At 36.1% G+C, this 14,789-nt stretch overlaps 4 protein-coding genes across 4 annotated transcripts; 3 read left to right on the top strand and 1 right to left on the bottom strand.

The window, feature by feature from the left end:
- Positions 1–1,056: 1,056 nt before the first annotated feature.
- LOC113279676 (pre-mRNA-splicing factor 38B-like) lies at positions 1,057–1,644 on the bottom strand. The gene has a single exon (XM_026528351.1). It carries the CDS (start codon positions 1,642–1,644, stop codon positions 1,057–1,059), a length of 588 nt encoding a protein of 195 aa, XP_026384136.1.
- Positions 1,645–8,222: 6,578 nt separating this feature from the next.
- Positions 8,223–9,575, top strand: LOC113277856 (probable LRR receptor-like serine/threonine-protein kinase At3g47570). Its single transcript, XM_026526829.1, has one exon. The coding sequence runs from the start codon at positions 8,255–8,257 to the stop codon at positions 9,470–9,472; it is 1,218 nt and encodes a 405-aa protein (XP_026382614.1). The 5' UTR covers positions 8,223–8,254; the 3' UTR covers positions 9,473–9,575.
- Positions 9,576–11,161: 1,586 nt separating this feature from the next.
- On the top strand, positions 11,162–12,452 carry LOC113279675 (protein ALP1-like). The gene is made up of 3 exons (XM_026528350.1): positions 11,162–11,680; positions 11,767–11,992; positions 12,091–12,452. Exons 1-3 carry the CDS (start codon positions 11,162–11,164, stop codon positions 12,450–12,452), a joined length of 1,107 nt encoding a protein of 368 aa, XP_026384135.1.
- Positions 12,453–12,914: 462 nt separating this feature from the next.
- Positions 12,915–14,213, top strand: LOC113279674. Its single transcript, XM_026528349.1, has 2 exons — positions 12,915–13,229; positions 13,674–14,213. The coding sequence occupies exons 1-2, from the start codon at positions 12,915–12,917 to the stop codon at positions 14,211–14,213; spliced, it is 855 nt and encodes a 284-aa protein (XP_026384134.1).
- Positions 14,214–14,789: the final 576 nt, after the last annotated feature.

Here is a 14,789-nt window from a genome sequence, read left to right as displayed (position 1 = left end):
TCGTATCCTTTATCCGAAAGATTTGTGTATATAATAAATCTGTAGCAAAGAGAGCATTGATAAATGAAAGAATAAGGTGCCGCTCATCTACTCGTCTTCCCATTTCGTTACACATGGTTCTCCAGCGTGTTGTTAGATGACTCAAAGTCTCATTTGTTCTTACGCGAAGTCCAAATGCTGTCTCAATCCCTAGTCTTGACATATTATTGCTGATGTATTGTCCTAAAAAGATGTTCTGGAAATGGTGAAATGACCCAATAGATTATACTGGTAGCCCTTCAAACCATTTCAAAGCTTCTCCCGCCAAGATCGCAGTAAAATATTTACACATGACTGCATCATTATTTTCCCATTGCAATAGAGATCGAGTGTAGGCTTTCACATGTTGTATTGCACAAGCACTTCCATCAAATATACAAGTAAACACTCGTAATTTCACTTGGACGGTATTGCTGCCCTTTGGATTTGTCTTGTAAAAGGAGTTTTTCCTGCTTCTTCTACTGCTTCTTCTAATTGTCTCCTTCCACCATTTCTTCGTGTAGTCATCATTTCTCTTAATTCTGCCATTTCTCTCAAAATTTCTTCACTTAAGGTTTGATCTAAATCTTCTCGCATTGGTCTTTTTAATCTTGCTTGCCTCAGTCTATTCTCATGATTATTTTGATGCACCGCCTCTTGTATTTCGCATTCTTCAGCTTCTTCTCTTCTTCGCCTACACTTTTCTCTCTCAATGTTCATATCATTATGCACTCTATCATGCCTCTCTTCTTCATCTCTTCTTTGTTCTGTATCATCCATGCGATAACTTTCGCATCGTTTTAATCTATTGTCATGATTGTTTTGACGTAGCGTTTCCTGCAATTCTCTCTCTTCAATTTCTTCTCTTCTTCTCTGTCTATTTCTTTCATCTCTTGCACATGTAATCTCCTCTTCGCGCTCATACTGATTCCTCACCATTTCTCTTCCATGTAACATCATCTGATCTTGTCTTGGATCATCTTCATCTTTTTCAAGATTATGATGTGTGCGACGAAGAAGTTCATGTGGATGTTCATATCATTTAGTTCCTCGATCTTGCATTGTACGTCTTCTCTCCTGTTGATCCTGTGAATTGTTATTTTTTTGCGAATTTTCTTCAATAACTTCCATACGATGTCTTTGCCTATCATTTTCACGGTTAGATTGACTTTGTTTTGATGAACTTATGCTTGACCTTGATCTTGACCTTGCAGCACTTCTTGATCTCTGTTCATGTAACCTAAGATTTTCTTCTCTCAGATCATCATTTTGACGAATCAAATTCGCACTCTTTTCGTCATCTCTTCTCCGTTCTGCAATCAATCTTTGTCTAAGTTCCGCAATTGTCATATCTTCTTTATTTCTATCAATTCTTCCTGGTATTCCAGTCCTTTGTGTTTCTTCTCCAGTAGAACTTGTTTGCGAAGTATGAACACTAACTCTATCATAATTAATATCATTATTCCGCTTTTGTTCGGGCTGAGGTTCATGTTGGAGTTCATTTTCTTGAGCTTCTTTTATTCTTTCCTCTTGGTGATCAAGATTTGTAATTCTTCTTCTTTCTGCGATTCTATTGCTCCTTCTAGCCGTTGTTCCTTGATCAACAGTAGATCCGATTCTCACCATCTTTAATTTCAAAGAATTAATCTCCACAATTTTCAGATCTTAATTTTCCAAGATTCAATGGATTTACTAACAGGATTTATCACTCATCCCTGTTTCTGGCGCCAAAAATATAGTTGCAAGTTTCCTCACAACCACATTCCACTATAACTATAATAAATATTAGGTAATCATCATTAAACTCTTCATTGATTATCAAGACTTAAGTCGGTTTATGGTAGGTTAGAAAACCTACAATAATAATACTGCAAGTGCACAGTGTCTAACTAGTAGATAATGACAAATACAGGTCGTTCCCACGAGGAGTGTGAAAATACTACTACTAACTAATACCAAAAACTAACAAATCAATAAGGTGATGTTTGACGATTTTTCAGATATTCGGTACAAAATAAAATAATAAATAATTCTAACAATAAACAAAATGGGTAACGAGTTTTTAAGATTTTCGATTTCCACCAATTCAATCATATAAACTCGAATAATCTCTATTTATTACTCAAGACAAATTTCGAAATCAATCTCATGTCTCGGAAGATAATATATTTAAATTCTAAAATATGGTTTCTCCGCTGTAATTTCCTTCGCTTCACGGGTAATGATTCTAAAGTATTACATATCAATCCTAAAGCATATTGCGTCAAAGAATTTAACCAAGCACGCTATATCAATTAAAAAGTATAAGTAATCAAGAAAATCACATAATCGATTAAACACCAAGCTATATGAAGAGAAATCACTAATCAATGAATCATTATTAGAAATATCATCGTAGGGTTCATATAAATAAATTGGCTTCAATCTAAACCCTAACAAACAACTTAGCAAACCATGAGAAAAGAAAACTCAAATACACCAAACCCTTTTCGCCTCTTCTCTCTGTCAACGGCTTTGCGGACGCCTCCTCCTTTTCATTTTGAAACAACACATAAATATAGCCCACAGATGAATTCACGTCGTCTCCACATCACCTCCTAATAGAAGTCTGCCACATGTCATGAAATACAATCCGCCCAATAATATTGTGCCGCGTGTCATAATATGACGAAACATTGTGAAATATTAGCGAATCTCCACTTTCCATAGTATATGACACCACCAAGGAAATGAATTAATTTAATTTAAAAAGCATGATATTTTCTTGCATGTACTGGGCCCATCTTAATTGTATTTTCACAAATGACGTCATTTGGTCTCAAACATTCCTTCATATTCTTTATATATATATATATATATATAGCAAGAGAACTTATGTAAGGACAAGATATGTTAATCTTTCCTTTTTCTTCATTTGCACTTCATTTGCACGTGGTCATGGAGGTGATATTCTTCCATTCTTATGCTAACAATAATAAAGTCACTCTTGACCAATCTTAGATGGCATCAGTGTGCTGACGTCGACTCGCTTCACCATGCATTAATTGAAGAGAAAATTAAAACTTGTCTGCCCATTGTGACCTCGTCTGTGAAATAATTCTATGTTGTTGATATATATGGAGTACCAGGCCAACATAATAAGTGTTGCTGATATATAGAAATACCAGGCCAGCATAATAAGTGCTGCTGATATATAGAAATACCAGGCCAACATATTTGATCATTGTGGTTGCTGATACATGGAAATACCAGGCCAACCACGTTTCATCATTGTGATTGGTGATATATGGAAATACCAGGCCAACCACATTTCATCATTGTGGTTGCTGATATATGGAAATACCAGGCCAACCACATTCTGCAATTTTCGTCGCAAACACCATTAAGTCTCACATTTTGTTGTTTATTCGTTAGATGATCGAATTCACTTGTACTTTCTACAAAAGCACTAGAATAGTATTAGCAACTAAAATATTGTATCCTAACTAATATAAATATGGGTATAAAATGTAACATTTACATGCTTATCAACACCGTCACACTTATATTTTGCTAGTCCTCGAGCAAAACAAAGATATTATGCAATATATTTTTTTTTCTTTTAAAGAAAAATCCTAACAAAAGCGCCACTCCCCCACACTTAAACATTACATTGTCCTCAATGTAATTGGGTCATCCAACGTAGAAATTAAGGTGGAAAATTCTAAAAATACATATGCAAAAACTAAAGAACTAAATATAAAAGATAGAGTGTAGGGAACAACTCTGATGGGTTGACTCCCATGAAGGGAAATGTATTTGTTTCCCGACTTTCCAGTAGCACGTTCTCAAACAATGTGGGGTTGGTACCTCAAAGTAAGCTGCGAATTATATATATATAAAGCCTGAAGAGTTGGGGATCAAACAAACTAATCTGATTAGTTGAAAACATGAACCTACAGTAAGAAAGATTAACACCCAGAGAGATAAAACTGAATTCAATCTTATTTAAAGCATAATTCGAACCTTGAATATGAAGTAAATCCGATTCGCAGATGATTACTAAAGATTGTCTAAAGAGCAAATTATAAAGTCACTCTTGACCAATCTTAGGTGGCATCAGTGTGCTTACGTCGACTCGCTTCACCATGCATTAATTGAAGAGCAAATTAAAACTTGTCTGCCCATTGTGACCTCGGCTGTGAAATAATTCTATGTTGCTGATATATATGGAGATACCAGGCCAACATAATAAGTGCTGCTGATATATAAAAATACCAGGCCAGCATAATAAGTGCTGCTGATATATAGAAATACCAGGCCAACATATTTGATCATTGTGGTTGCTGATACATGGAAATACCAGGACAACCACGTTTCATCATTGTGATTGTTGATATATGGAAATACCAGGCCAACCACATTCATCATTGTGGTTGCTGATATATGGAAATACCAGGCCAGCCACATTTTGCAATTTTCGTCGCAAACACCATTAAGTCTCACATTTTGCTGTTTATTCGCTGGATGATCGAATTCACTTGTACTTTCTACAAAAGCACTAAAATAGCATTAGCAACTAAAATATTGTATCCTAACTAATACAAATATGGGCATAAAATGTAGCATTTACATGCTTATCAGTTTACAAGATGGATACAAGTATTACAACAATCTTACTTGCTCCTAAATTTACTTTCTCTCTCCCTGTTTCTTGTCTAATACTCACTAAAAGAACCCCCTCACAAGTAATAACCTCTCCTCTTTATATAAGATCTTACATAGTAGATGACAGCTAAGAGATCCTTTATTTTCGGAATCTCTATGCGATACACTCGCTCATGTACAATCACTCGTTCTCGCACAGACCATACTTCGCCCAGATCTTCACACTTTACTCGTGACTTTGCTGACATCATCCATTACATCATCTCAACCTTGCTGTGTGCGATCTCCCTCGTTTAAGTTATATAGTCTTCACTTCGCATACTTACTAGCATGTGCGGTATCTAACTCCTACAAGTATTACTTTATATACCGTGCTGCTGGGTTTAAAACATGCACACTGCAATTTGGACTGCATAAGATTTTTCAATGTGCCTGAGCCACACCACTTTGTTAAGTGGTTGGCGATGTCGTTTGGACCTACCGTGCATTTCTGCATGTAAATTGGTTGTCGAATCATTTTAGCTTCATATTTGTCGGACTCTCACTTCATTTTACAAGTTTGAGTGACAAAACAGATGCGTAAAAATTGTACTCAAGGCGAGTTAAGCTTCACAATGAGAAGAAATTTTTTTATCAGTGGTAGTTCAAGCATTCCTGTCCAGATACACTAGTGAACCAGCAAAACCTGTGGTCGAGCACCATTTCTGCGATATCAACAGGGCGGCGTCCTTCTGGCTGAATATGGGCTTGGTCTTGAAAAACTTCACCGGTTACTTTTATAAAAATAAAATAAATGGGATCTAAATCTCACTTGTGAGTGGGTTGGGAGATCTTTCTTTCATGCTAATGTACAGAGAGGATTTGTGTAAGTAAGGAACCTTCACTTGGGTGTACATAAGAAACCTGTTTTGAGGCATACTCAAATATTTTGAGGTATACATCTAAGTTTGGCTGAAAAGTTATCAACCGAACCTAGGTAAAAATATAGATTATCAGCCGAACCTTGAGTATGTCTCAAAAAATTTGAGTATGCCTCAAAATATGTTTCGTACATAAGGAGGTTCATTCGCCAAGTTTACATTCCGCTAACATGGTACAGGTTAGAAAATGAGAACAGGAATGCAGCATTTTAACTTTTTAGTCTCAAACTATCACTTTATCTAAAAGGGATCAAAATCAAGTTGTTGAAGCTTAAAAAGAAAAAAAAAAACATCATATATTCACAGTCCTCTATATATTCTGACCAAATCATTGAGGAAAATTTGAAGTAATAATGAAAATACTGTATTAATATCAATAATGACTTGATTTTTTAACATAACTCTTAATATTTACCTTGGCAGGGAAATTTCCTCCATAAGCTCTCACAATCTCTTTCAGCCTCGAAAATGGTGCAATATGAGGGTTGGCCTGACTAACAATGAAATGATTGACGTTAAACAATTCCTTGAGCTGTATCATGGGTATATTGCTTTCCAAACTACCGCCCCTCCACCTTCTAACAGGAAGGCTCAAAGCCTCATCAGGTCCTAGGTGAAATGGATGGGTGATAAGGAACAATTTCACCACGTCTATCTTTTGCTATCAATTGTTGAGCCTCGAACAAACCAGGAAATGCGCAAAAAGAAGTCACGGCACTCCATATTACAACATGGGGAGATGCTAAGTAGTTAAGACATCTGGGAGGCTCATGTTTCCTTGGAGAGCAAACTGTAACACCTAAGACTCTACCCACCATATCGCAACACCTGCAACTTCGGGATAGCATGAACAGCTCCTTGTCTCAAGGACTTGGGTTGTAGTTTGAGGATACTCTTGGGGACCATTTGATATCTCGGAGGTGATATACACCACCTGCACCAGAGCCACCACAACCTACACAAGACATACACCGGAATTTCGTCAAACTGCTGCTACTGAAATCTATCTAACACTCTTCATCATCATCATCAGAAATTATGGTTAAGAAAACTACAGAACCTTAATCATTAGTAGTATTTTAGAGAAATTGAAAAATACTACCCTTATAATGGGTAATTGAAGGTGTAGAAACTGAAAATACTACCCTTATAGGATAAGGGTATATAGGTAATTGAAGAAGAAGAACCAATTGAAAATGAAGGTGTAGAAACTGAAAATCAACCACTTGAACCAGAAATTGAACCAACTGCATCTCCAACTCCGGAAATGAGGATAAGAAAGTAAGTTTTACAAACCCAATTTCCTATTTGCTGTTTTCATCGATTAAATGACGGTTACGGTGTTGGGTTCGGCTCAAAATTGAGCTGCGTTTTTAGTCGAACTATTCTTCACAAAAGCTTCATGTAAGTGTATATGAACAGTTCGGCATATTCGATAATCATAATATGTGTCGAACCTAGCACATTTAAGAGGTTCGGCTATTACGATATTCACATTATGTGCCGAACCAATACAAAATTCTTACCCCAACAATTATCAGGAATGTAAATGATCAGGTTCGGCTTATATAATACTTATGTAAATAGCCGAACAATGTACTACCAAAAGGTTCGGCGCTTACGATTTTCTCAATATAAGCCGAACCTCACATATTTTTCTTCCAGATCATACAGGATTAGGTTCGGTTCATTATGACATTTTTAAACAAGCCGAACTAGGGCTACAAAGTGGGTTCGGCTCATAATAATAACACTTTCAACTTGCCGTACTGTTCATTAGTTGTCAATATCCAGGTGGGTTTGGCTGATATATTAAGCCGAACATATTCCAGACTCGCCGAACCTTAGTGAAAAAACACAAACTTTTTATGATTTTAAGCTACAAAAGTGAGATTAAACATAAGATAGATGTGTACCCTCCTAATCCATTGAATCAAATACAAGCTTTTTTCTCATTTTTCCCTTCTCCAAAAAAATTTAACTTTTTTTTCCTTACTCAAAAAATTTCATCTACACAAGTTTATAACTAAATAATCTTAAAACTAATCACCAATCACTAATCAGAATTACTTTAACTAATCACTAGTATGAACACTAATCCTAAAAGGACAAATTTGTCATTAACAGTAAAATTTGACTAAGGGGCTTCTGATTTTGCTATTTACAACCTTTTTTGTCTTTGTTCAGTATGCCCTGAAAGTTTTACGTATGCCTAAAAACAGCCTTCAGCTTAAATGTCTCAAGTTTTTTTGGGGTACAGGTCCAAGTTTTTTTCTGTCGAAGCTTGGTTGGTTTGAAAACATCAAATCCAACAGTACACCTTCCACATAGAGAATCACATCAATTTCTCTTTTATATTTTTCCAAGTCTTATGCTTGACCAAGAATTAGTGTACTACAGTTCCAAAGTCTTTTTGTGTGGTTGTTTGCATTCATGTCACGGATGAATTCTCATTCGTGCAGACCAGGAGAGGGGAATCATCCGATGTCGTAATCGGTAGACTCACTTGTCAATGAGTTATTTCCTTGTAGAAAATATGTTCAGAATTGTGTTCCTTTTTCAAAGTCTTGCTTGACTCTATCTAATCTAGTTACGGTGAGGATGGGAAGCTCTGAACGCAACTCAATGGATGTTAAATAATATCCTTCTCCATGAAAAAATAAGCAGAAATGGAGGCTTTTAAAGCTGTGGTTCTTCTAATATTTGGAGCAGTCATTTTAGTGATTAAACTGTGTTACTTCCTCAGATTCATTTGGAGGAGAGTAATGAAAAAGAAACCATCTTCTCTTATATATCCTCTAACTGATATGTTTCAAAAGGTATCATACAAAGACCTTTATAATGCAACAGATGGTTTCTCGGTTGGAAACTTAGTTGCGATTGGAGGTTACGGTTCCGTATACGTAGGATTTCTAAGACTAAACGAGCAGGAGATAATAACAGTTGTTGCAGTGAAAGTAATTGATCTTCATAAAAGAGGAGCTCTAAAAAGTTTCATGGCGGAATGTGAAGCACTGAGATGTATTCGACATCGAAATGTCATGAAGGTACTGACAACTTGTTCTAGAGTTGATTTTAACGGAAATGAATTCAAAGCTCTAGTTTTCGAGTTCATGCCTAATGGGAGTCTTGACAAATGGTTGCACCCAACAGCATATCATGGTCAGCTCCAGAGGTCCACCAAGAGATCATTGAAATTTATGGAGAGATTAAATGTGGCCATTGAAGTTGCTTCTGCAGCAAATTATCTTCATCATCATTGTCAGACACCAATTGTTCATTGTGATCTAAAGCCAAGTAATGTCTTACTTGACGACAACATCAACAGTCTTGTTACCGATTTTGGATCAGCGAAATTTCTTCATGAAGAAAAGCATGCGTACAATACTTCAGTCGGATACAGGGGCTCGGTTGGATATGCCGCTCTAGAATACGGTTTGGGTAAGAAGGTCACGACAAGTGGAGACGTTTACAGCTACGGGATCATGTTGCTAGAGTTGTTTGCAGGAAGACGACCCACCGATGGTATATTCAAGGATGGCCTTACCCTTCACAGCTTTGCGAAGACGGCTCTTCTGAGGAATCAAGTTATGCAGATTGTTGATCCAACACTACTTGTTCTTTATGATGACCAAGTTTCGCTTAATGGCGTATTAAGCGCCTCACTGTGTGAAGCTTTGACAGGAATTGTTAAACTTGGCGTCATGTGTTCCGTTGAGTCACCCAAAGAACGGATGAAAATGGAGCTGATAGTAAAAGTGTTGCAATTGATCAAGAGTAAATATCTTTTGACAGCCTCAATTATTGAGATTGATTCGGCCATCCGGCGAGGCGCGAGTGTAAGCTTGGTTGACTCGACTCAGCCTAAAAGTACAAGGCAAGTTTGAAAATAAATGTTTATTCTTCTAGTAAAACTCTAAAATGTAAGGGAAACTAGCCAGCTAGATCCTAGATGTTCAAGATTATGTGGTTAAAAGGAACATTTTTTTTGTTTATAGTGCGTTTGTTTCAAGATTTTAAACGTCCAAGAATCGGATTTTGAGGGAATCCGCCCAATTACCCCGAACCAAATGGTCCATATAATTTGGTAATTGGATTCCTGGGTAATCCAATTCCCCCCAAAGCCTTCTTTTTCATTGCATCCCTATACCAATGGAATGCAAACCGATTCCGGGAAGAAAAAACACGGGGAAAAGGAAATTACGAGACTGACCCTGTAACAAAACAAAATCTCGTTTTCACATTTCTTTCAAATTTCATTTCTAAACTCGAGCGACGGGGAGAAGAAAAAAAACCCTAGAGAATCCATGGAGATCGACAAGGATTGAACTGTTAATCGTTGATTATTCTTCTACTTCGACAAGAAACCATATCATATTCTAAAACAAATCCATCTCTGATTTCGAGGGTGCAAAATCCATCTCTGATTTTGGGGATATAGGGTTAGGTAATTCCTCACCTCTCTTTGATTTTTTTGATTAATTCTTCTGATTTTTTGATGATTTCAGTTTAGTTGGTTGTTAATTTTGTTTCTTAATTCTTCTCCTAATATATACTATCAATTGTCGTCCTCTACTGATTTATGGGTTCAATTTAGTTGGTGGTTAATTTATTAGCTTGTTGGGTGTTTGTCAAAATGCCCAAAAGAGAAATAAATCAAGATTTTGAATGAAAACTTGCATTAACAATAGTTTTTTATCTTGTGTTTTCTCAAAAGATACATGTTGATTTGTGGTTAGATGAAGTTTCACATTTCAGGGGATTATATATATATGTTAAGTCACTGATATGAGTTTCTGCTGTATATTGGGAATATCTTGTTGGCTTATTGGTCATACAACTTACCCCAAATCATAACTACGAGCGGTAGTTCAACTGGTTATTGCAATGTTAACCATTCAGATTTCCAAAAGGCGTATCACTCCAGCTGTATTTAATTTTTTTTGATTTTTTGATTTAAGCTTTTATAATTATTTTTTTTTCTTTTTTTATTGAAGCTTTGCTGTATTTGATTCTTATATCGCCAAACCGGCCAAATCCAATAATACCAATACATGGTCAACCCCTCGTTTAACACGGCTCGACATAAGTTGGTCATTTGTTGGTCATTAGTGATAACAGCCACCTAGTAATTTATGTCGTTCATCTATCTACCAATCCAGATTCAAGCAATATGTTGTTCATCTATAGCTAACGTTTTCTGTCTATTTTTCACATATAGGTCATTGTTGTTCTACTACCAGTTACACAATCAAAAGGGCGTTTCGATTTGCTTTAACTTTTCTCGTAAGTACTATTATTAGCTTTCGTGTTCTGTTTTTCTTGTTGAGTCTGCACCATAAGACATTACTTTATACACTCGTTATATCCTCGTAAAGAACAAGTACGATTACACCTAGGCTACTATTACACAATCAGTTTAGAATCATTGATTTTGATTGCTTTGCTGTATTCTGTATATGTGCATTATATTCTATCTGAATGTAGCTTGCCTCCAACCTGGAAATACTGTACATGTGTTTATTATGCTTGACTGTTCTTTTCTTATGCTTGTTGAACTCAGACCAACTTCCAGTATGGCTCCTCTAGTCTTGACAAAGAAAAGAAAACTAGAAATGATGAATGATAATATCAGAACAACGTTGGATGCTGTAACTTTATTTTACGTCTACTTTTATTCATATGTTCTGCGTTATCAAAGTTGCGTGTTAAGATCAAATGATCGTTTTGAAATGACTACTGTACGACTGTGGGTGATGCAAGATTTAGTTTACAAAAGCGACATAAATTGTAAATCGCAACTTCGCCTCGATAGACGTACTTTTCGAATACTTTGCCATAAGCTGTCCACAATAAGCGGACTAGAAGATAATAGGAATTCTGATGTTGAAGAAATGGTTGCGGTATTTTTGTATGTAATTGCACATCACCATAAGAATAGAGTTGTAGGGTTTATGTTCAAGCGATCTGGAGAAACCATTAGCAGATATGTAAACACGGTATTGAAAGGAGTTATTAGACTTCAAGGGGAGTTGCTTAAACAACCAGTTGCAGTGGCTACAAGTTCTGTTGATGAGAGATGGAATTGCTTCAAGGTATGAACTCAAACTTTGATGTTTCATGTCTTTTAAGAATATACCCCGTATCCTTAATGAATCAGTAATACCTTGTTTACCTGTAGAACTGCCTAGGGGCATTAGATGGAACACATATTAGTATCCATGTGGCAACCGAAGACAAGCCTAGGTATCGTACAAGGAAGAGCTCGATTGCAACTAATGTATTATGTGTATGCTCCCATAACTTGGAGGTTATATATGTGTATCCTGGCTGGGAAGGTTCAGCTGCCGATTCTCGTGTTCTTAGAGAAGCAATATACAAAAAGAATGGCTTAGAAGTTCCACAAGGTAAGTTCATTAGTGTATTAAAACTTAAATCTGTGGATTAATGGGTGTTTCTAGTGTTTTAGTGAGATAATGATGGTTTTGCATGCTGACTTGTCTAGGTTACTATTACCTTGTCGATGCCGGTTATCCGAATAGTGGAGGATTTCTTGCGCCTTTTAGAGGTCAACGTTATCATTTAAAGGAATGGGGGCAAGGTCGTTTAGAACCAAGGACAGCTGAAGAACTATTCAATATGAAACATTGTAGGGCTAGGAATGTGATTGAACGCGTTTTTGGATTGTTGAAAATGAGATGGGCAATACTTCGGAGTCCTTCATGGTATCCAGTAAACATACATTGTCGTTTTATCATGGCTTGTTGTTTAATCCATAACCTTATTAGGAGAGAAATGCCTATGGATGAATTTCTAGAGGAAGACAATTATGAAGATGGACCAGTTAATTTAGTTTCTCCTCAATAAAGTCGAATGATAGAATTTGTTGATTCCTCAGATTATTGGGCTGTTCAGAGGAAAGAGTTAGCTGATCAAATGTGGGAAAGATGGACTGCACGTAGACGTAGACGCGTAGTTAGTTAAAAAACTTTGATTTTCCTGTATTAGTCTACTTTTTAATAACTTTCGTTTGTTACTGTATGTTTATTGAACTCCATTGCAGTTATAAGGATTTATGTTTGAAAAACAAGGATTTCGTTTGTTACTTTGATTTTCCTGTATTAGTCTATTCTATTTCATACTTCATTATTTTATAATTGTGAATCTCATTTATGCTTTCCCTTTTTTGTTACAAAAACAAGGTGATATTTGAGGTATATTTTTCTTCCATTTTTCAGTATTGCTTCATTTTATCATGTGTTTGGAATACATTCGTACAACTTATAATTGTTAACTTATTTTGTATGAATGCTTGTAAACAGGAAAGTAATGGCACCCCATCGGAGTTGGGTAGAAGCTGAAGATAACGTATTGGTTGATATATTGACGGAACTTACGCTCGATGGCAAGTGGAAAAGTGATACCGGATTTAAATCGGGCTACTTGAAAGTTATTGAGCAGAAACTAACTGAGAAACTACCAACTTGTGGGTTAACTACTACCAACATCGATTCTAGAATAAAGACTTTGAAGAAACATGCGATGGCCATCAATGAAATGGTAACTATTGGCAGTGGGTTTGAATTTGATTATATCAACAACAAGCTTGTGTGCGAAAAAAGTTTATTTGATGACTGGGCTAAGGTATTTTCGAAACTACTGAGTTATTCATTCATGTTAAACTATATGTCAGAGACTGTTTTCTTCTTATTTCATAACATCTAATCCATAATAACTAAAGCGGCATGTTAGTATAAGTAGCACATGTCCTGTAATCAACTGTTAGGTCCAGTTTTTGTACCCTCCTCCAGATAAAGCGTGGAACATTTTCAACTGTTAGGTCTTGTATAAGTAGCACATGTACTGTATAAATGTAATCTGTGTTGTTATGCAATGGTAATTACAGTTTAGTAAGTTCTGAGTTAGTATCGAAGTTGTTCTGGAGTATATTATATAATGGTTTAATGAATGTAGATGTGTATGAATCTGTGGTGGTTTTATGTATGTTGTTGGATTCATGTATGAGTAAGTTTTTGTTTGTCACCTAGTCTGGTAACAAGTTTTTGTTTGTCTCTTTTGTTCTTTCAGTCTCATACAAATGCAAAGGGACTGTATGGGAAAGCATTCCCTCATTTAGATGCATTAGTTGAGATATTTGCTGAAGATAGGGCAAATGGTAAAGGGGCTGCTTCACTTGCTGAAGAACTAGAAGAGATCGAGAAAGAAGACGAACAAGAAAAGGAAGAAGAAAATGATCAGCAACAGAGTAATCAGTCCGAGTCAAACAGTGGTAAAGGTAGAAGGAAAAGGGTACGTTCATCATCCTTTGACATTGTATCCGGTGAATCAAGTGGAGATTCAAATGGCCTTAGTTTGATGGCTAATTCGTTTAGCAAATTTGTGACGGGTACACTTGATCACTTTGAAGCGGTTCGTGTGTCCCTTACTCAAGAAGCCGATGTCAATAAACGCTTGTTTGAGGAGTTGAATAAGATAGATGGCCTCATTGAAGATGAGGTGATAGATACCGCCTCTATTATTCTAGATTCATCTACAAAAACAAAGGTTTTCTTCGGCATGGGGGAAGAAAAACGATCCAACTATGTGAAGAACAAGATTCTTAAGTAATGTAGCTTATGTTTGTGAGTGATGTTAGGAGGAACTACTAGAAATAGTACTTTTCAGTCCTTGTTGTTTTTGGTCAGAGAATGACAACAGTTTTATGATTGTGATGACAGTTGTTTTCATTACTTTTCAGTCCTTGCTTATGACGAAAGTTGTGACTATACAACATATGTTTTAGTATTACAACTTGTTTAGAAATTTGAAATTCAAACTTTTAGAATTGGTTTGTTATTAGCTATCAAAGTTTCAAAGGGAAGGAAGGGTAGTAAAGTGATTTGGCATTTATTGATTACCCTGTAATAGGATTATGTCAACCAAACAATAATATTTGAATTAAGAATCTCATTCTTAGGAATCCAATTCCTGGAATTGGATTACCTTGTAATTGTATTCCTAGACTCCCAAAAACTTGAACCAAACACGCTATTATTCTATTTTCTAGAAGACATCTTCTTTCTATTTGATATATTCGGGATGGCCAGCAATTTTCAAGATCAAATTGGCTTTGACTTTGGATTTAACTTTGACTTTGTCTGAGTCTTAGAATTCCCATTTGGGTGTAGCACGTGAATTGCATGA

This window comes from Papaver somniferum, chromosome 5, assembly GCF_003573695.1.
Source record: "Papaver somniferum cultivar HN1 chromosome 5, ASM357369v1, whole genome shotgun sequence".
Taxonomy (NCBI): Eukaryota; Viridiplantae; Streptophyta; class Magnoliopsida; order Ranunculales; family Papaveraceae; genus Papaver; species Papaver somniferum.
This window is presented reverse-complemented; position numbering and strand designations above follow the sequence as displayed.

Coding starts and splice junctions, on each gene's coding strand:
- LOC113279675 (XM_026528350.1), top strand. CDS start 11,162: ATGGCTCCTCTAGTCTTGACAAAGAAAAGAAAACTAGAAATGATGAAT. Junction 11,681..11,766: donor AGAGATGGAATTGCTTCAAG/GTATGAACTCAA, acceptor GTTTACCTGTAG/AACTGCCTAGGGGCATTAGA. Junction 11,993..12,090: donor TGGCTTAGAAGTTCCACAAG/GTAAGTTCATTA, acceptor TGACTTGTCTAG/GTTACTATTACCTTGTCGAT.
- LOC113279674 (XM_026528349.1), top strand. CDS start 12,915: ATGGCACCCCATCGGAGTTGGGTAGAAGCTGAAGATAACGTATTGGTT. Junction 13,230..13,673: donor TATTTGATGACTGGGCTAAG/GTATTTTCGAAA, acceptor TTGTTCTTTCAG/TCTCATACAAATGCAAAGGG.
- LOC113279676 (XM_026528351.1), bottom strand. CDS start 1,644: ATGGTGAGAATCGGATCTACTGTTGATCAAGGAACAACGGCTAGAAGG.
- LOC113277856 (XM_026526829.1), top strand. CDS start 8,255: ATGGAGGCTTTTAAAGCTGTGGTTCTTCTAATATTTGGAGCAGTCATT.